Source organism: Toxorhynchites rutilus, chromosome 3 (genome assembly GCF_029784135.1).
Source record: "Toxorhynchites rutilus septentrionalis strain SRP chromosome 3, ASM2978413v1, whole genome shotgun sequence".
Taxonomy (NCBI): domain Eukaryota; kingdom Metazoa; phylum Arthropoda; class Insecta; order Diptera; family Culicidae; genus Toxorhynchites; species Toxorhynchites rutilus.
This window is the reverse complement of record NC_073746.1, coordinates 167656633-167679392: the sequence shown is the minus strand read 5'-3', so window position 1 is coordinate 167679392 and position 22760 is coordinate 167656633. Positions and strand designations below refer to the sequence as shown.

Here is a 22760-nt window from a genome sequence, read left to right as displayed (position 1 = left end):
ACCGAATGGAATGCTCGAAAATTCCAATTCATTTTTCATCGATTTTAGTGTTAACGTATGCATTCAAAAAAATGGACTTATTTCGGATGGCGATGAAAGATAATTTATAGGAACAAATTTTCTTTAAATCTTACGTTTATTAAGTCTACAACAAAAATGATTCAAGGCTGTTGATTCACAGCAGCAGCACTGTCAATCAACTTGATGATTTTTCCATTAGCTCCACCCCACAGCGAAGGAGTTGGACATCCTGAGGCACTTTGTGTTCGCCAGATATAGCCGATCTGGTATTTTCAATATCATCACTTTGCCGCTCCTTAAGCCGGGAGATCGAAACAACCGTCCAAACGGTGGAGGAGAATCTGGCCAAAATGGACATTTTTCACCCCTATTTTTTTTTTAAGTATTTCGATCGATTCGAAATATTTCGAATGACTGGATAAAATTCCATTCTGTATTCAGTTCGAGTTGTTTTTGCATTTCGCTCGATCTGTTTCTCTTTGAACATTAAATGGGCAAAACGTTCGAAATAGGAAACGCGAAATTATAACTCGAATGAAATAACGGTTTCGAACGAAATGAAAATCCGCCGGAATACAGAATAGGGCTGTTTATACGGAAGCGTCAGACGCGACCGGCAGTATCTGAGCAGCAGGCACTCACCCAGAAGGAGTAACTTCAGGTGCCGATGAAAAACTTCTTTCCGGCGAAAGAAGTGAAAAACTTCTTTTCGTACTCATAATGAAAGACGAGACGTCCCAGCAAACATTAAATCGTATAATTTTGCACGTGCCAAGTCTTACAAGAAATCCGAATAAATCATAATCGCATATAATATCAATCAAAGTATGTATCGTGTATATTTGAAATCGCATAAAATGCAAACACTCGATTTTATATACCATTATCAAATTAAGTCACAATTCGGTATAACAAACATCAATTTTATGATGTACATTGTCGTAAAATATATTTGATCCGCATCATATGCGTATATTACGCTGATGCAGTTTGTGTGTCGTATAAGCGTAAAATTTAAATCGATTCAGTACTGTAGCAAATCGTGTTGTATGCTGAAGAAAATCATGAAACAGTAAATAATATTAGATCCTAACAAAGAACATATTACATCATGTTGAAATGTCAATGAAATTCTGATGCACTCGAAAGTTTCAACCGCTGTTGAATTAAATTTCAGATAGCCGCGCGAGATAGCTGGTGGATGATAATCCAGACGACCGGAGTTCGAACCCACATCGGAGCAGTTTTCACCAAACATTAATCTGTGCCATTTTAAACATTCATATTCCACTCCCAACACAAGTCAATCAAACAATTATTATTTCTACAAGCATAAATACTCATATATAAAAATGGCGATTCGTGAGGCTATAATAAACATTTCACGAAAATATTTTGCGCCATTTGTTTTTTTTCTATATCTGTAATAAACCGTATATGAGTATGACAAAAGTCGCTATTATAGCCGGTTAAAGTTGCATATTCATCCAAACAAATTCGGTAAGCATTTGCCATGTATGTATATGGCCTCCACTTTTGCATGCATATGCCAGTTAGGCGCATTATATGCCAACCAAATTTTAGGGCATATGATGTTGTATATACGCTTGTTATGCGATTTAATGTTTGCTGGGGTACTTGATGCTAGAATTCAACAGAGGCAGGGGACCGGGTACTTTACGTTCCCCAGGTAAGCGATGACGTCGAATATATCATTCACATCAAGTTCTCGAAGAAGGTCCTTCTCTGACAGACGTGCAGGGAATGTCCAAGCTGCTCTTCTTTCGAGTCATATGGTAAACGGGAAATATATAGTACGAAGTGCTTGCCGGAGTTGGGAAGCTGATGCGGTCTTTATGCCGAACCTGGGATCAGCCCATTATGCCAAATAATTAATGGAGGATGGATCGGCTGGAGATAAACATTGTCGCGAAGACCACCAACCTTCCCAACATTCCTCAGCTGCGCTCGATAGAAAACTTTTGGGCGAATGGCCAAAATAGAGAGACAGATGACCACCAAAGCCACGAAAAGGTAAAATAACACGCCGATATACATCTTCCCATCGGCCATGGTTCAGGTTCCGGCCAACTTCCGTAAGACCGCTCAGCGCTTCATTTACGATACTTCATCAAATAACTGCCTCTTCCTGTCGAATATACACTAGTTTTTCCGGCTTATTTAAAACGTTAAGCCCTAACCTAGCTAGGGAACCAAAGATGAACTTTTCGTCTGACTCACGTTGGTTCCTGCGGATCAATAGAGGACTTTTATAAAAATCATTTTCCAATTGTATTGCTGTCGCTTCCAGTTGACACTCTCTAAACAAAAAGCCCAATGTCGGTGCGATGAATCCAGCTCAACGTATTAATCTTTGGATGCATTAGAAGCGCTCTTGAACAGTCTGCCAAATAAAAGTTTTTTTGAGATTCATCCATTTAAGTAAATCAACATGATCAAATTGTGATATTGAAATATATTGATATCGCGGGACATTTTCGTTTCTTTTGCCAAATGCGACGCGTTTCGCGGGACGGAATCTTACGCGGGACATTTTGTTGAAATGCGGGACTGTCCCGCGTAACGCTGGACGTCTGGTCAGTTTAGTGAACGGCGTTGATTTGAGTTATTTTCTTTGGGGAAATTTTTTTTATGCGGTCCCTATCTACCGCACAAAAAAAGTTTTTTCAAATTGTGTACCGAACACGATTTTTTAATGCTACTGGTGAAGTTTTGCACGATTTTTGACGTAGGACTACGTCTTACATTAAGGGTGCCAAATCTGAAAATAGGTCACGTTTTTATGAAATAAAGTTAACGTTCATAACTATTTTTGCTGAGAATGGATTTTAACAATTTGCATACCAATCGAATCGGAAATTTTCTAAGATTTGTTTTATATGCTACTAGCTAACCCGGCAAACTTCGACCCGCCCATTTACTTGATTAATTCTCGAGTAATGCAGAAATTTGTGTTTTATTTGTATGGCAGCCACCCCTAAGAGAGGGGGGAGGGGTATATAACCACCATAGAAACATTCATTGCACCCTAAAGTTTCCATATGCCTAATTTGGTTTAATTTGCTTGATTAATTCTCGGGTAATGCAAAAATTTGTGTTTCATTTGTACGGCAGCCCCCTCTAAGAGAGGGGGAAGGAGTATCTTAACACCATAGAAACATTTATTGCATCCTAAAACCTCCACATGCCAAATTTGGTTTCATTTGCTTGATTAATTCTCGAGTAATGCAGAAATTTGTGTTTCATTTGTATGGCAGCCCCCCCTTTGAGTGGGGGAAGGGCTGTCTAACCATCATAGAAACATTTATTGCACCCTAAAACTTTCACATGCCAACTTTGGTTTCGTTTGCTTGGTTAATTTCCGAGTAGTGCAGAAATTTGTGTTTCATTTGTATGGCAGCCCCCCCTTAGAGAGGGGAGAGGGGTCTCAAAATATCACGAAAACCTTCCCCGGCCCCAAAAACCCCTACATACCAATTTTCATGTCGATCGGTTCAGTAGTTTCCGAGTCTATAAGAATCAGACAGACAGACAGACATCACTCCATTTTTATATATATATAGATAGATACATTACAATCCCATAGTCTGTATAAAGTTTAAATGGATGAAAATTGGAAGCATTCCCATTTCCCCAAACATTTGTTTTGTTCATTTGTGTGCTTTCCCGAACAGAACTGTCAATAACGGGCAACTTATGCAGCCGCTAGAATAGAAACAACGTAGGGAGATAGCGAAAGGAGAATATTGGTGCGAAGTAAACTCCACCTTGCATAGTAGGTAAGCTGCTGTCGCTAGCGTATAAGTATTGCATATCCTCTGAGGAAAATTCTCAAAATCTTTCTGGGCCCGAAATGACAAAGGTCGCTTATTCTGCTCGTTTTGTGTTTAATGTTTCCCCTATAGCCTTTTCAGGGTCCCCGAAACTTTTTACTAAAGAGTTATTTTTAGAATTTCGAGGTATTCGCAAATAATATCCGAAATGATAAACCAAAAAATTAAAAAAAAAAGATTGCGTAGTCCTACGTCCTAAACGGTCGTGTCTCGGATACAACCCCTCGAAGTTTTTTCTCTGCGGTCCCTATCCCCCGCACAAAAAAAGGTTTGCCTGTACTCCCATACCCTGGCCTCAGGTTTTATGCAACGGTAAAGTCAAAAAATAATCTCGGGGCAGCATGCAATGCCGCGTAGAGTACTGCCCTGTTGTGCAAGAATATATTGAGCGAAGCGCCATCTTCATTTTGTTGTAGTTTTGCCAAACCTAGCGTAATGTTTGACAGCTCGATAGCATTTTCGCTGCAGCCATCAGATTTTTGAGCAAAATTTTCTTCGCGATTGTGCCGGAGATGGTTTAAAAACAAGGATATTATCAAATTATATAGTGTAACGAGTGGCGCAAGGTTTGCGCGTGAAAACTGGGTTTGATTAACGCGAGTCGAACGATTTCCACTCGGGCGAGTAGGTGGAAAACTATTTGTTTTCATTTCGACTAGTGTCCAATACGCGAGTGTGCGTGAGTGTTTTTCTTATTTGCCGCGTTCGCTGCCCATTTCCAGGACCAACGTGAGTTTTGGTGGGTTTCGGGAAGTTGCCCCTGAGATAAGGATAGATTGCTTCAAGTGTTTGCTGAATAACTGGATGGCAACTCGGGAGCTCCTTTATAAAGTGCAGTTCTGTTTATACTTTAAAGAGGATCTATGCGTGTTTCCCGCGTTGAACAGCCTTGAACTAGAACTATAGCTTCAGCTGGCCGAATATAAATAAACTCAGACAGTTAGTGATTAGCTAATCTGGAGGGAAATGTCCAGGTTCAGTCCAGCGAGATAAATGTGATCAAAGGAATTCTGTTCACTGGAAGAGAGTTGATATCATCGGGAGATGTCGAAAACGAAAACAGTGACAGGCACTGTGGGAGGAGTTGGACCGACCGGAGAGTTTGATGTGCCAGGATTCGAGCAACGGCTGCGCGATCTTAAGGACACTCAGGATAGCATCCAGCAGCTTTCGGCATGGTGCTTACAGCGTAGAGCGAATCACAAGAAAATTGTAACCAGCTGGCTGAATGTGCTGAAGCAGGGTAAGAATTTATTTGTATGTTACTTTTACGTGCTATTTTAGTTTGCAATTGTCGGATGTCGTCTATAGACGACGCTCGTAGCGAAAGAGTTAATGGTCCTACAAAGCCGATTGCCATGGCATTTTGATAACAAACTTATAAAGCATTGGTATTGCTAATTTATTCCAGATGCTTTAACTAGTGACGGAAATTGTTCTCTGTCACTGCTCCAAACAATCTCAGTTTAATACACGCAAATAATACCCATAGATGCATATTTCTCAAACATTTGTGGGAAAAGGTCAGCCATTTCCGGGTATCGTGAGATTTAGAGTAGTGTGGTGATTGCCAGATTTATTGCTAATTTGCCATATTTTTGGATGCATCTGGAATAACGAGTTCTAATGTTAGTTGAAGAGCGACTTTTTTTTCTTTAAATATCAGTTCTATTATCGCAATTTGGACTTATCTTGTCGATGGTGCCGTTGATGATGAGTTGTGCTGACGATCCTTTTGTTGATCAATATTTGAACAATATATTAACCCTTTCAATACGGCAGTGTGCTCCGTCGAAGTGCTACCACTGTACGGAGCACTGCGCCGAAAAGTATGCATATCGCGCTGGTGTTGTCAATGGGCAGTATCACCCTGATTGTCGTCTATAGACGATGCTCGTAGAAAAAGGGTTCAATATCCAATTTCTTTCAATGTGATCCTTATAGATATCCTTCTTGATGAACAACTTTTCCCAATGCAAGCGTTTTCGTAATCTTATCAAATTGCATAAAATGTAATGGATTTCAATAGTTTGAAATGATATGACATCTTTGTCGTATCAGAAAAGAGTATTTTTTGGAGAATGTTACTGCACTACTTGAATAAGGAAAGAATCTACACATACAGAGGACAAGAAGAACGAAAGTAGCAAAATTTAGTCATTGTTGAAATGGCCATAACACTTTAAAACTATACTTATTCAGATGCACCTAGTTCGATAGGAAATTTATCTACAGTAGAGCCTTGAAAGTTCCACTGGGAACGTTAATGCCATCCAAGAAGAAGAGCCTTGATTATCCTCGAAAGCTAGTTCCATAATAATTCTTCATGCCTTCTGAAAATTTGTCAGTGAGCAGGACTTGACAATTTCGAAACCAAAAGATGAAAATGACTTTTTTACTTCTTCCTTACTCTCTTCAGTCAATTTCGATTTCGATTGTGTGTATCCACTACTCAAACTGAAACATCGATTCTTCAATTCCTTTTTGCGATTTGCTGTCGTTTCCTTTGTATTCGAAACCAAACGCCTCCACTTGACGATTGAAAGTGTCCTATTCATTACCATTTGAATGGGCTTTATGGCGCTTTCAATTTCACAACTGCTTTCAACTGAAAGTTTCATTCGATTTCATTTCTCCAAACCAGATTTTCCCGGACCGTCTTTCAAAAAAAAAGTGGAATTAAAAAAGGCATATGATGCCATATTAGTTTCACAACCGGCATCGACAACTGATTACGCCTGCTAGTATACTACCCATTCTTTCACATCGTCATGTTCATTAGATTCAGGGAATACGGTTTGAGCTCCAAAGAAATTCTCATTCGAAATAAGACACTTTCATTCGATATAAAAACCATCCATTTTCATTTGACGATTAGATAATTTCGCTTCGGTATGAAGAATGCAAGAAATGAACGTGAAGCGAAACGAGACTTTATGAAGGTGAAGTGATATTATTTTTATTGAGCATGAACAGAGAGTAGCACTGTTTCCAGTCTACACGAGTTTGCAGCATATTGAAAGGCGAAAGGCTATTGAGTGACGATGTGTAAGTTAGTGATGAAACGAGTAGTGGTTTGACCGAATACCAAATATCTGGTCAGCTTCGAGGGCGGATAGCCGGATATTCGGCTCTTTATTAGAAAATACAAAATTAAGAGAAACGGCATGTGACATGGAGCAAATAAAGCGTTTTATGTTAGAAAGAAATACACACATTTAAAATAACAAATTTGAACGAAAATATTTTTTTTTGGTTTAGAACTAATATCGTATTTAGTTTTGCACAGTGGCGATATCGTAGCCAATGAGCTTTTATCGAGGTGCGATTATTGCTAGTTGAAAAAAAAATCCTATTTAATAGTGTATCATGTTTTCTACAAGGAATTTGGAACAGTTTTTTTCTGGTAATGGTTTTATACTATAATAAGTAGATTTTTGTAAGTGTATTGAGATAATTCTAATACTGACCGAGTAAGAGTTACATGCAATCAGCAATTAACTATTTTCATTGAGATTGAGAACAAACTTAGAACTGTCTTCAGGGATGATAGTCTGAGAGAGGGGGTACACTTACTTCACCACAAATCGAAATTGTTATGATCGGCGACACATTCACTAATTTGAAGATTTAACAACTGTTAGTTCACCAAAAAAGTATTTGGATAAGGTCGAGACTGCACAAAGAACACCGAACATACTTCGTATGAAAACATCTTTAAACGCTGAAGAGGTCGTTTCAACTATTTAGAAGAAAATCAAAATTATCTGATCGCGACCTTTTTAGACCCGAGTTTCAAGTCCGATCATTTAGGAGTTCTTGAAATGTAAACAGACAGATAAAAAACAGTAAAATCAAAATCATCATACAAACATATCTTGAGATAAATCTTCTGAGAATAACAGCTCATTGCCGTCTTCAACACCTGTTAAAACTTGGGACACGGTGGTATTAAAAATGTCCCACCTTTTTGATGCGTAATAATGCATGGTGGGACAATCTTTGACCCACCTAGAAATATCAGAATAGATACGTGCTCATAACTTTTTTTCAAAACCTTTTTATTTAAAGTAATTGGCAATACATTGGCAAGGTTTATCATCACATGACAACAAACCAATTTTCTTCAATTTTGAATGAAATAAAATTTCTGTGCAACATGGGCATTTTTATTTTCTAAAACTCTGTGCTAGAAGCTGTGCTGTCTAAAAGTGATTAAGCGGGACAGAACGTTGATGATAATTCTCATCACTTATCACTTTCGTGAATGCCATTGTGTCATAATTTATCTAATGTTAATAAGAAATATCCGGTATCCGACCGAATAGCAAATATTGGCCGGATAGGCCGGATACCGGATATCCGTTTCATCTCTGGTGTAAATTGAAGTCAAATTGTATAGCCCTCTCAGTGAGTAGTGGGCTCTTACTCTTTTGTTTTGATCATGGCTTTCGCATTATCTGACCACTGGTGTACACGACTTCAAAGACAGAGACGGAGACAGACGGAGATTCATTTACTTTTGTATTGATACAGCATAGTTTTGAAGCGGAAACATCTTTTTTCATGTTTACATCTCCTTTTTAATCTTTTATTGTATCGTTCCGAATCTCGTTATCCGCGCGAGGCCTTGCCACTCAATTCCCCAGATTATCGGGGAGCTACTGTAGCGCAAAGCTTTCAGTTATACAATATATTTATTAAGCTTTGTTCCACTTTGTTCGTCCCAGTACATCAGCGTTTTACAACAGATGGTGTAACTTGATTATTATTCCAGTGAATCAAATTTCCAGACATTCGCTGTCATTGCGCGTATTTTTTAGTATATGTCAAAAAGTTGAAGCGTAAACAACATAGTTTTTTTGCCACTTCGAATTTGTCGAATTTCGTACCAACGAGAGTGTTTTTGCGGGGAGTGTTATTTAATTACTTCAATATGAAGAAAAAAGCTGCGGAAAGTCATCGTATTTTGGCGGGAGTTTATGGTGACCATGCTCCAACTGAGCGAAGACGTGGTTTGCATGATTTAAAAGTGGTAATTTTGACTTGGAACAACGTCTTCCGAATCAAAATTCAAAAAAGTTTGAAGATGGAGAATTGGAGGCTTTACTCGATCAAGATCCGTCACAAACTCAACAAGAACTTGCAGATTTTATATAATAGCAATGGGAATGATCCGAAAGATAGAGCATGGGGCGCCGTATGAATTGAAGCCACGAGACGTCGAACGCAGTTTTTTCACGTGCGAACAACTGCTCCAACGGCACAAAAGAAAGGGTTTTTTTTGCATCGGATCGTTAATGGCGATGATAAGTAGGTCCATTACGACAATCCTAAGCGTCGGGCAACATATGGATACCCCGGCCATGTATCAACATCGACGGCCGCGCGGAATATTCACGGCCAGAAGGTTATGCTGTCTATGGGACCAGCTGGGTGTGGTGTACTATGAGCTGCTAAAACCGAATGAAACCATTACGGGGGACCTCTACTGATGACAATTGATGCGTTTGAGCCGTGCACTGAAGGAAAAACAGCCACAATACGAGCAAAGACACGATGAAGTTATTTTGCAGCACGACAATGCTCGGCCGCATGTCGCGAACCCGACCAAAACATACTTGGAAACGCTGAAATGGGAGGTCCTATTCCGCCCGCTGTATTCTCCAGACATTGCTCCGTCCGATTACTACCTTTTTCGATGCAACATGGCCTGGTTGATTGGTACTTCTTCAATTTTGATGAAGTCAAAAATTGGATCGATTTGTGGTTAGCCGACAAACCGGCCGATTATTTCCGCAAAGGGATCCGTGAATTGCCAGAAAGATGGGAAAAAGTTGTGACTAGCGATGGGCAATACTTTGAACATTAAATTTGTAACTATTTTTGCTGAATAAAGCATTAATTTTAGGAAAAAAAACGAAGTAACTTATCGGTACTCCTATTATATCTACAAGCTGTACAAAAGATTTTAATATATTCGCTCAATTGTTATTATTCCTCTCCAGTGAAAGTTGAGAGCCGCCTAACACTGTTCTACCTGGCGAACGACGTGATTCAGTACAGCAAACGGAAGAACTATGAGTACGTCGACAGCTGGGGCACGTACCTGCAGAAGGCCACCACCTTGGTACGAGACGAGAAGGTGAAGCACAAAATCTTGCGCATTTTCAAAATCTGGGAACAACGCGAGATCTACAATGACGAGTTTTTGGCCGATCTCAACGGCTTACTGAGTGCTACTTCGGCGAAGAAAAGTGAACCGGCGCCGGCTGCTTCTTCACCGGCATCATCGAATACAACCCCGACGGTCACGCTGGCAACCGGTCCTACCAGACTTGTCGAGACGAAGCACGCCACGGTGGACATCGAAGACTTTCAGACGGCTTCGCTGATTTCGAGCATCAAGGATTGTGTGAAAAATGAGAATGATACCGATACGACCTTCAAGAGTTTGAACAAGACACCGCTGGTTGATGTGGAAATGGTGAAAAACTCAATCAAGGGAAAAGGTAGGTTTGTTAACCTACTAGAACATTGGGCTTATTTCATGATAATTTCAGAGCGCTCACGAGTAGAGGATATCGAACGTGAGATCGAGGAGAATCTGGTACATTATCAGAGTTATGTACATAGTCTCAAGACAGAACTTAAGTCGCGGAAGGTGCTAATCGCACTTTTGGAACAGGCGGAAATATTCTATCATAATCAGCGAGGCGAAGTTAAGGTGGTAGCAAATGTAAGTTGTATTATTATTCAAAACTATACTATTGCGATGTAATAACCATTGGAAATCAACAGGCATACAGAAACTTTGGTAATCGACTGAAAAGCATGAAGAAGAAATTAGATGAACTAACGACCACGCTGCCGAGTCCGATTCCATCGCCCGATATCAATGCACCTTCGCCTGAACCGGATATGGATCTCCAGCTGCCCGATGATCAAAGCTATTTCAACGTAAATGGAATGATGAACAGCTATATGGATGGTAATTTACCATTCGATATCAATGATTTCCGACGAGATTCGCCGACGGCAAACGCAGGTTAGTAACCGTTTCTCCCATGTAGCTGTATATATGGATTGGTATTCTTATATAATGACTGACTAACAATTATTCATTTCTATACTAACTTTCGTTGTACGCTGTGTGATATCACCGACAGTGCAACCGATTCAAGTGATTAACTCCAGAAAGGAGGAGTCGGAAGGGGTCAATGATTTCCTAAAAACGTTTTTCCCAGATGCGTCGAACCAGCATTATCCGACCAATCGTGGTGGGCCCAATAGTCAGCAAGCACCTCCTCATCCATCGTCCAATTCCAGTGCGTATGTGCCGTCTCAAAGTAGCAATTCATCTTTGGAAGAATATGGAAATGGCGGAAGTGGTACAGACTATACGGTTAGTCTGAACAGTTACGGTGTACCATCTAGTGTTTTAGGCACTGGGCCTGAGTACGGTTTGCCGGGACTTGGTCCGAGACCGAATAATCATCATCCGGTAGGGATGGGAAGGAATTACACAGGAGGTTCCCAATACAACCAGCCAATGCTGTCTGATTATTCATCCGGGAGACCTCAGCCGGGAGGAAGAGGCCCTCTATTGCCGCCACCTCCCCCGGTCAATTTAGATCGATCTGATGAGTACAATACCACGTGGGACATGTCGATGACATGGGATGGACCTCATGTAAGTATTGAGCAATTTATTTGTGTAACAACTTGTTCATAAATCTTTCATGCATAGGACACATCAAGCTTCCAAAACCTCGACACTCCCGTATCTCCCCCACATTACGAACGTAAAGGCGTCAACTCGAATGTGATTGAATACATCGATGGTGTGAGCGAGGATGGACCATTGCAGGATGTGGATCACCGGCAGATACCAAATATGCCGATTCCCGCTTTTATGAAGGATAAGGGTCGACTCATGGATGTAGATCATCGAAATCTCATCTCGTTGACTGGTTCACCTGGCCCGCTGCTCAAATCTAGCCTGGATGATTTGGAGGATATTGACGATGATGATGATGACGACGACGATGCCCAAATCTTGTTGACCGGAAACAAGAAATCGATGCCAGATTTGGCGGGTAAGCCAATCGCGGCACCGGTTTCACTTGCACCCAGTTCAACAACCACCAGTTCTTACTGGGCAAACAGTGCGGATCTCGAACTGAGACCGTTGAGTACAGGTGGTCTTGAGCCACCGCAGGCTCCAGTTGCGGCTAGTAGCAGCAGTAGCAGCAGCATTGCAACCACCACAACCACTGAATCGAAAGATCTCGACCTGCGAATACAGTCGATGCAGAGGACACTCGATACGCACTTCGGAGCAGCTGGCTCCACGGAGGATTCGAAAAGTTGTGAGGAAACCGACAGCAATTTGCCCTCGCTCCAGCTACCTACCTCGTTGCTCGAAATCGACGATTTTCTGGTAATATTTCAGCTTTTGTGTAGTGTTGAATTCTTCTGATTGATCCCCTTCCCATGATAATCACTAGGGAACCACGCTATAGAGGCGACCCTTCTGGCCTTAGGGCGGCGAATATCATACTAACATTCCTTCCCTTCCCCTGGTGACTGTAAGGACGTGGCCGGCATCGTTATTGACTATTAAAAACTCGAATCGCCGAAACATGCACAATGCGAATGGTTTGCCAGTCCCAGGCATCATTCAGTGTGTTCTTTGTGCGATTTCGCTGGTTCAGGTCAATCACGAAGTGCAACTACAAAGTGTACAGTCTACCCAAGCTCAAGTTTAAGCTCAAGTGTTGAATTCTTCTGATTGATTTTATACTGTTTTCTTCTATCAGCAAAACTTCGAGCGAGAGAACTTTGACCTGAGTAAACCGCCCACGGTGCTGATGAGTAACCAAACCGATACATTCTTGTCTCCAACACCTTCATTGCTGGAGGTGAGCGCCTCTACTCCGAAACGGTCGCTGTCGAAAAGTAATGGTAAGTTTGCATTTGTTTTCCTTATTCTAATATTGGATCTCAGAATATATATTTATTACGGAGAGTGAAATATTTTTTCCATGCCGATGAGCACATCGGCAGCATTTTGCAAGAGAACTGATCTGTCGATGAACAACTAGGCTTGAAGCCAGAAAGTGATTATCTCTCACTAACCTGGTCAGTATTGGTTGATTACTTCGTCTTCTCACTTTTCCAATAATGTTATCTGTATTATGTATTCTCGACTATCAACTGATGCATACATTGCATGAGTTTTCCCGAAGCCGCATTGCTCTGTGGCGAGGTCATCATCTCTAGTTGTTTGTGGTTCCTAAATTTTCCGATGGCCCCATTAACTCACTTATCGTAGAGGTTTATGCCGCATCTTGGAATCTTGTCCTCTTACGTTAACACCATGTTAAAAAGTCTAGTGGTTTCTTGTACTAGTGGTTTTTTCCCTGTTAGGTACATTTTCCACTGCGACCAGTTATTTGATCTATTGTGGCCGGCCCCTTGTTTGTTGTAAGCCCTATCAGGGTGTCTTATCGCCATTATTTGAAGTGATTTCCTTGCTGTAGACTTTTTTTATCCCTTTTGTTTATTTTAGGCTCATTAGCATTTTAGCTGTAACAGAGCCGAATTTCAATCGTGTACATGTCACATGTCATATCTATAATTAGCACATTACACAGTTGCTATTCGGCGTTAGAGTATTCCCTTCTATACCATTGCATATGGTACACATTTTACACAGTAGCAATTTAGGCGTAAGAGTTTTCCTTCTGTTCTTCCATTATCCAGCTAGACCGGACAGCGGAGACAGTTGATTGATCATTGTTGAGTTATTTATCGAACAGCAGCCCGACGTGTCTTGCAGAACAGAGCAGTTGTATGGATGGATCGATCTTATTTCGACCGTGGATCGACCTCCATCGCTGATGATTGTTGCGTGGACGTAGTTATTCTGTAACAACACAAAGATGGTCAATAGGGGCCCTGAGTTATGAACTCACGATCGATCGCTTACTAAGCGAACGGGCAACCAATGTGGCTACGGAGACCCCCTACCTGTAGACTTGATCCCAATAAGAAATTATTGCACGAATGAACTTTATTACCTTATTGGGGGAAGCTATCCAAACATCTGAAGGTTGCATCAAACCAATATCTAAAGAAATTGTGCCTTTTATGAAAAAGTGCTTCGCAGTTACATAATAAATGTTCGAGTTTTCATTTCATAGGTTACATCATCTTCCTATTTAGCTAGTTTCTTTAGGTGGTACTAGCTGACCCGGCAAACTTCGTCCCGTCCAAAATTTATTTTTCGTTATCACACTCACGTTTTCTTACTAAGCGCACGTTCATAGGTCCAATCGTAGAACTGTTCATTGATTGATCTTCTAATCACACAGCTCAGCTTTTGAGACGTGCAGACGTATATTTCGATTGCGCTTATCACGAGTGAAGCATATAACCGTTGACAATTTATTTTACTGTACTGTGCCGCGTCGCGTGATAGGTGTTCCGCGATGAGGCGAGAAAACACGTTTAAAATAGACTATTCTCAATTCGCCGTTAAACCATCGGTAGAAAAGCTATTTGGTTTTTGTCGTTCGGTTCTCGAATTGAAGATGTAGGACATCAAACGACTTCAGTGCCACAGAGGTGATGGATGTGCGTTCGTAAAAGTTAGTGACTTAGCACTCGCACAAAAAGTTGTCGACGAACATGACGGGAAACATGAAGTGGAGTTTGATGGGAAAAAACACACACTTCGAATAACGCTGGAAGATAGCAGCGTCGGAGTACGTGTTTACGATCTGCCTGAAGATGTATCGGAAAGGAAGATCGTCGATTTTCTTACTACGTTCGGTGAAGTAGTCTCGATCCGAGAAGTAACGTAGGGCGAAAACAATGAAGCCCAAGGCATACCGCTTGGAATATGGTCTGCTCGTATGTTGGTGAAGCGGAATATCGATTCGTGGGTAACCATCGACGGAGAGCAAGCGTTTGTCGTATACAAGGGACAGCTACACTCCTGTCGCCACTGCAAAGAGCAAGCGCACACTGGCATATCATGTGTACAGAACAAAAAGCTTCTGTACCAGAAAAGCTACGCGAACGTGACGAAACAACCTGGACAAACTAACAGGTCAACTACCGGTCAAAAACCTAAGAAAGCAGCTGCTGTGGGACCGGCAAAAACGAAGAAGTCTACCGTGCCACCGCTGACATCGTCGCAAATGTTTCCATAACTGCCGAGTGTCACGAACCAGGAGGAACCTTCTGGTTCGAAAACGCACACAACCAGTCACCCCGAAAGCACATCAGTTCCAAAAACGAATACAAGCAGCCAGCCTACCGCTCAATCTCAACGAACCAAATCGTCTTTACTAGCGCCTCCGCAAGCTATCGTGGCTGTGGACGATTTTTTTGAGAAGCCAGCGTTGCGATCGCAGAGCAAGAGTAGCAATGGTAACGAAACTGATGACTCTACCACAACCGTCAACAGCAGACCGAACCGTGGAAGACCGGCTGGTAAGAAGCCTCGCCGAGACGACATCGACGGAGAGAGTTTTGAAGTAATGTTAGTTTAAATGGCTCTCACATCGTATAACATCTCGTCCATCAACATCGCTACCATCACGAACCCCACGAAATTGAACGCTTTACGGAACTTCGTCAACAGTCAGAGCCTTGACATCGTGTGTCTGCAAGAAGTAGAGAACGACCAGTTCTCCTTGCCGGGCTACGTCATTTTCTTCAATATAGACCACATGAGAAGGGGAACAGCTATTGCTCTGAAACAACACATACAGGTGACTAACGTTGAGCGAAGCCTGGACAGCCGACTGATTGCGCTGCGAGTACAAGACACGACGATCTGCAATGTGCCTGCCTACTACCTTCGTCATAACACAACGAATGTAATATTGACTGGCGACTTCAATTGCGTGCTCCGAACATGCGATTCAAGCAGCCCGAACGCGAGTCCCGCTCTCAAAGCAGTCGTACAACAACTACAACTGCATAACATATGGGAAAAACTATGTCCACGTGATAGTGGTTTCACGTATGTCTGTCGTAACGCTCAGTCGCGCCTGGGCCGTATCTATGTCAGCAGCGGTCTGCGCGATCACTTGCGAGTAGCACATGTTCACGTCTGCTCATACACCGACCACAAAGCGCTCACACTCCGTCTATGCCTCCCCCATCTGGCGCAGAAATTACGGCTCTTGGATTGAGTGGTGGCTTTTGTTCGCAAAACCTAAAATAAAACGTTTTTTCAAGTGGAAAAGTCGATCCGTGTTCGATGAATTTCACCGTAAACATCAGCATCTATACAGAGAGCTACGGCGCGCCTACGATGGCTACTACCAGCATCCAGAAATGTCAACAACAATTAACCGAATCAAAGGTGAGATGCTAGCGCTTCAACGGAGATTTTCTCACACTTTCATGAGAATCAATGAAACGCACGTGGCGGGAGAACCCATATCAATATTCCAGTTGGGGGAGAGACGAAGGAAAAAAACCACCATAACGCAGCTGCAGACAGAGCAGGAGGCAACGATAACAGAGTCAAGAGCGATCGAGGACCATATGGTAACCTACTTTGCGACACTCTACTCAGAAGAGGCGAGAGACGACGATGAGAACAATTTCATCTGTGAAAGTGTTGTTCCACCAACCGACGAAGTCTGTATGAGCAGCATCACGACGGCAGAAATTTGGTCTGCGATAACAGCGAGCGCACCACGAAAGTCTCTTGGCTGTGACGGAATACCGAGAGAGTTTTACCATCGCATGTTCGACGTCATCCACCGCGAGCTGAACCTGTTGCTAAACGAGGCGCTCAGCGGAAATATTCCTCCAGCGTTTGTGGAGGGCATCATCGTGCTGGTCAAGAAGAGGGGAGGAGACCATACGGCCCGATCATATCGGCCGATCTAATTGCTAAACAGCGACTACAAGCACTTGTCCCGTATCCTAAAAACAAGATTGGAGCGAGTGATCAGAGAACACCATGTCCTAAGCGAAGGACAGAAATGCTCGAACTCAGAGCGAAACATATTTCAAGCTACTCTCGCTCTGAAAGATCGCATAGCGAGTCTCTGTCATAACAGTCGTGCTGGGAAGCTAATAAGCTTTGATCTCGACCATGCGTTTGATCGGGTCCGGCACTCTTTCCTCTTTCAAACCATGCGTTCGCTCGGCTTCAACCACGATTTTATCGCTCTACTCTCGCGCATCGCCAGTCGATCTACTTCTAGGCTATTTATTAACGGACATCTCTCTCGCCCGTTCGAGATTCAACGATCGGTACGACAGGGGGACCCATTGTCAATGCACCTCTTCGTACTGTATCTTCATCCACTGGTATCCAGGCTCGAACGTGTGTGCGGTAACGATCTGCTAGCAGCGTATGCCGACGACATCAGCGTCATCGTCACATCGGTAACTCAAATTGATGCGATGCGTCAGCTGTTTACTCGCTTCGAGAGTGCTGCTGGCGCAAAATTGAACTTGCGAAAAACTATTGCTATCGATGTTGGGTTTTGCGGAAATGGCTGTATCGACACCCAGTGGCTGCAAACAGCCGATGTAGTTAAAATATTGGGTGTAGTTTTCGCAAACTCGATAAAACTTATGACTGCACTAAATTGGAATGCGGTGGTGGGAAAATTCTCGCAACTAATGTGGCTGCACTCTCTGCGTATGCTGACGCTGCATCAAAAAGTGATAATGCTGAACACGTTCGGAACCTCCAGAATATGGTACCTCGCGTCCATTCTACCACCGTTAAACGTACATTACATCAACAATGGGAACGTTTATCTGGAGAGGGACAGTTGCTCGCGTCCCGATGATGCAGTTGGCTCGCAGCAAGGAAAAGGGTGGTCTAAAGCTGCAATTACCTGCGCTTAAGTGTAAGTCGCTCGCTATTAACCGTCATCTGAAAGAGATCGGATCCCTTCCTTATTACAGTTCCTTCCTTTTCCAAGCAAATCCTCGACCACAAATTTCAATGGACCTCCCTGACCTTAAAACAATCCTGTCAAACATATCCCAAATTCCCCACCAAATCCAACAGAACCCCACCGCCGATCAAATCCACCAGTATTTCATTAATAAAATCGAAAAATACCAAGGGTGGAACGAAATAACCCAGCAGATAACTGGCGGCGCACGTGGCAAAATATTGCGTCGAAGCAGCTAACGTCAGCACAGCGGACGAAACTGTACTTGCTTGTGAATGAAAAAATTGAACATCGGAAATTACTTTTCGTGATGCAGCGTGTAGATGACGAAAATTGTGTACACTGTGGCAACCGAACTGCAGAAACACTTCAACACAAATTTTGTGTATGTGTTCGCGTTGAACCAGCCTGGACTGCTCTTCAACTGCCATGAATGAATGTCATGGTAGAATTAACATAGATGATTTGAAGTTTCATCTAGATATAGAATCTTGACGAATAGAAAATGAAATCAGCAAACTTTATAAAATATACTGACAAATAAAACCATATTTACAAAAAAAAATTACCCTTTAAAATAACCTTTTACTATAAAATTCCTAGTATTTCTACTAAAACTCGTTATTATAATATTGACGTAGGACTACGTCTAACCTTTCAATATAGAGGCCCATTTCAATATTTCGGTGTGAAAAAGTGTTCAGTTTTTGAACGCTAAAACCTCCTCAATTAATGAATGGATTTTGGTTCCAAATACACACATTGATAGGAAATATCCTCAGCAATTGTTTATATACTACACAATACGGGTTTTCAGCTCATATAAAGTTGAAATTGATGAAAAATTGGAAGAACGAATTCCCTACTTTCCCATACATTTTATCTGCGCTCCCGCAGAAAACAGCCATTCATTACAAGCAACCACGGTTACGGGCGAAACGTATGAACAAGGTGAAGGAGGAAGACAAAAAAGAGATTATAAATAAATATAGGCGTTCGCTACAACTTTAACTATATGGCTATATAAAGTGAGCAATGGTGGGGCTTGGCCACATTCTATCATCGGACGCTAAAGACGCTATCTTGAAATTGATTTTCAGCATAAGAGATTGCTGCATTTGCCGGGGATGTATGCGGTGCGATACCGCAAGAGTGAAAGACAGGAGTTTCAATGGGATGTGGAGCAGGAGAGCCTATCGAAGTGTGTTAAAAGCGATGGAAGCGTCGAGCCCGTGAATGAGTGGCTAATAGCGCTCGATTTGATAGAATGCTGGAGTTTTTAAACGGTTTTATTTAGCTGTGACATATTTGTACGTTTGTATGTAACATGTTTCTATGGCTCAGTACCACATTAATTGAAATTCGACCCCTTTCCTGTTGACCGGTTGATCTGAAATTTGGAACACACCTTTATCTCTGCAGTCAGTATAAAACTGCGTATTTCATGATCTTGAAAATCCAAGATGGCGACCGGTACAAAATGGCGGATTACATATTTTCTCAAAGCCCCATCAATATGGGTATCAAATGAAAGGGATTGACTAGTAGAACACAGTTATTTATGAAAAATGCAAATCCAAAATGGACGCCACCACAAAATGGCGGAGAACACAGTTATTCATGAGGAGTGCAAAGCACAATTATATCACGATACCACAATTCTCGTTTAAGATTTTCCAACCACTTGCAAAATAACACGTTTCTCCGTTACACGGAATAAAAGTTTGATACAGAAAATATGATAGAATAAAGACAGCCCTAAATCGGACAATTCCTTCCTCGAGTTTGGCTCTTATCAACATATTCGGCGATCCATTTTTATTTATATAGATAGAAGAAGATATAGGAGTGAGTTTCATCACATTAAAATTAATTTCCACCTTCGAACGAAGATCAATTTCGTTAGCGAAAACATCAAATAGACTAACAGCGCTTGTCACTATGAAATTGTAGAACATATGGGAACTGAGTTTTCGCAAATTTTCCCATTTTCTTCAGAGTTTTCCGAAAATTTTCAATTGTCATGTTTGGTTGGAATACGTTTGATATAAATATGTGTTTTAATTTTTTGGAACCCCCCTCTATTCCAGAGGAGGGAGGGGTGTCATACCATCATAGACACATTTCTCGTACCCAAAAACCCTCACATCCCAATTTTGGTTCCGCTTACGTGATTGATTCTCGAGTAATGCAGCGTCAAACCACCATAGAAACGTGTATGGCCACCTACAATTTCCATATACCGAAATTGGTTCCATTTGCTTGATTAGTTCTTGAGTTATGCAGAAGCTTATGTTTCATTTGTATGGTAACCCCCCTCCGCCTTAGAGAGAGAGGGGAGGAGTGTTGAATCACGATAGAAACCTTCAACATGCCAAATTTGGCTCGATTTGCTTGATTAGTTCTCGAGATATGCAGAAATTTGTGTTTCATTTGTATGGCAACCTCCCCTTTGAGAGGGGGAAGGAGTGTCCAACCACCATAGAATCGTTCATCGATCCCTAAAACCTCTATATGCCAAGTTTGATACCATTTTCTTAATTAGTTCTTGAGTTATGCAGAAATTTATGCTTCATTTATGTGGAGACGGGAGAGGAGCGGAACAAAACTCCTTGTTCTCAGCTGCATAAACTGAGATTATTTGTCTGTTGCGTGCTCTCACCATGAGCCATTAGTAGTATGAGCAAAGCTTTGGGAGTGCATTAATGATTTCGATTCATACGGCTTTCTTGAGATTTAGGTAATTCTCCGTGCATAGTATTCTATCTATGCAAGCATGAAGAGAATAAGAGTGCATCGTTCGCTATTGATGATGTCAATACGTCTGACTATCGGTGTATACGTATTCATTGATCGAAACGATTTTTCTATCACTGATTGCACTGTTGCATTCATTAACAAGGCGCTTACTTTTATATGGTGAAATATTCTCTACCCCAACTCGTGATCTAACATTCCATATTTTGTCGCATTGTCCATCGTCATTGGCACAATTTGATTTTCACTAGAGGCTCCTTTCAGATCGGTAGCAAAATAAAAACGGGATTGGTCATGGAGAGAACAGTGCTTCAGCTCGCAATGAGAACATGTCTCAATCACTGCACAATCATAACTACCGAGCTGGCACCCTTTTGTATACAGATTTTTGTGTTTTAAATAGTCAGTTTTCGAAACAATTTTAAATCTATTGAAAAATGTTTTCGAGTCAATATGTAACAAGCATATAACTCTTACACATTCAGTCCCGCATTTCAACAAAATGTCCCGCATAAGATTCCGTCCCGCATTTGGCAAAAGAAACGAAAATGTCCCGCGATATCAATATATTTCAATATCACAATTTGATCATGTTGATTTTCTTAAATGGATGAACCTAAAAAAAACTTTTATTTGGCAGACTGTTCAAGAGCGCTTCCAATAATCCAAAGAATAATACGTTGAGCTGGTTTCATCGCACCGACATTGGGCTTTTTGTTTAGAGAGTGTCAACTGAAAGCGACAGCAACAAACTTGGAAAATGATTTTTATAAAAGTCCCCTATTGATCCGCAGGGTCCAACGTGGGTCAGTCGAAAAGTTCATCTTTGGTCCGCTAGCTCGGTCAGGGCTTAATGTTTTAAATAAGCCGGAAAAACTCGACAGGAAGAGGCAGGGTTGTTTAATGAAGATTCTTCTCCACCGTTTGGCTGGTTGCTTCGATCTCCCGGCTTAAGGAGCGGCAAAGAGATGATATTGTAAATACCAGATCGGCTATATCTGGCGGGCACAAAGTGCCTCAGGATGTCCAACTCTTTCGCTGTGGGGTGGAGCTTGCAGTATGGAAAAATCATCAAGTTGCTTGACAGTGCTACTGCAGTGAATCAACAGCCTTGAATCATTTTTGTTGTAGACTTAATAAACGTAAGATTTAAAGAAAATTTGTTAATATAAATTATCTTTCATCGCCATCCGAAATTAGTTAATTTTTTTTGAATGCATACGTTAACACTAAAATCGATGAAAAATGAATTGGAATTTTCGAGCATTCCATTCGGTAATTTGAAGAAAATTGTAGAATTTGAATCGTGCTTGCCAGGCGTAAATGCTCTGATTGAGCGAGTCATTTTCGGGCGTAAACAAAATATAAACCACCGAAAAATCATAACTGAGTGCCGATACTCAGAAAGAAATAATACTGATCAGTTTAGATTCGCTAAACTATGGTTTATGTTTACATAACGTTTTGTTTTTGTGTCCCGCGTTAGACCTCTGACCATCTGGTCACTTTATGTATGAGTATAATAGCGCTTCGTGAGATATTGGGCCTGATCACGAACATCACTGTGTGACAACTGTCACAAACGCTTTCAAGTCACTTACACTTCACTTAATCTTTTTGTGTCTATCATCATTGTCACGGACAGTTGCGTGTGAAAATGAACTCCGTGAAGTGAAAGAGTTCATTCCCGTTTATAAGAGACATGTCAGTTGCATAATTTCGGGCGTTTGAACATTATGTCGGTTGCATAATTTCGGACGTTTGAACGTTATGTAGGTAAAATAAATAAGTGTATGACATAATATTCCATTTAATTGAACGTATTTTTTAGAATGATAAGTTTGCGATTATATCTCGATAATTTCAATGCCAACTATTCGAACTCATTCCATGAATCATTTGCTTAGTGCGTTAGTTTGCTGAATCAAACGCTGGTTCAAAGATGAGGAGGAATACTTCGTTGCTCTTGAATAATGTAGTTGTTGAACATATGGGAATTTAATTTTATTTCCTCTTTCTATAAATTACTCTAGAGATAAAGCATGACTATCATGAGTTTAATAATCGATATCTCGCATACTCTTGTACTCAGCTGTTTTACTCGTTTGAATAGTGAGAAGTATTTAGTATAGGTCAATGTTAAAATCATTTTTTAAGAACCCTTTCTACAATTTTGATG

General features: G+C 41.3%; 1 protein-coding gene and 1 non-coding gene across 6 annotated transcripts in view; both read left to right on the top strand.

The window, feature by feature from the left end:
• The first annotated feature begins 4315 nt into the window (after nt 1–4315).
• The window catches only part of LOC129777540 (uncharacterized), a 31208-nt gene continuing 12763 nt past the window's right edge, over nt 4316–22760 (top strand). For 4 of the 5 annotated variants that reach the window (XM_055783859.1, XM_055783860.1, XM_055783858.1 and 1 more), the window contains exons 1-7: nt 4316–5118; nt 9884–10387; nt 10439–10614; nt 10677–10923; nt 11045–11568; nt 11626–12318; nt 12698–12842. In XM_055783859.1, the coding sequence (XP_055639834.1) occupies nt 4920–5118; nt 9884–10387; nt 10439–10614; nt 10677–10923; nt 11045–11568; nt 11626–12318; nt 12698–12842 (2488 nt within the window). In that variant the 5' untranslated portion in view covers nt 4316–4919. The remainder of the gene's footprint in view (nt 5119–9883; nt 10388–10438; nt 10615–10676; nt 10924–11044; nt 11569–11625; nt 12319–12697; nt 12843–22760) is intronic. The other variant, XM_055783861.1, reaches the window with a different exon arrangement.
• LOC129780748 (U4 spliceosomal RNA) lies at nt 7153–7298 on the top strand. Its single transcript, XR_008744015.1, has one exon. It is a non-coding gene; the product is annotated as a U4 spliceosomal RNA (small nuclear RNA).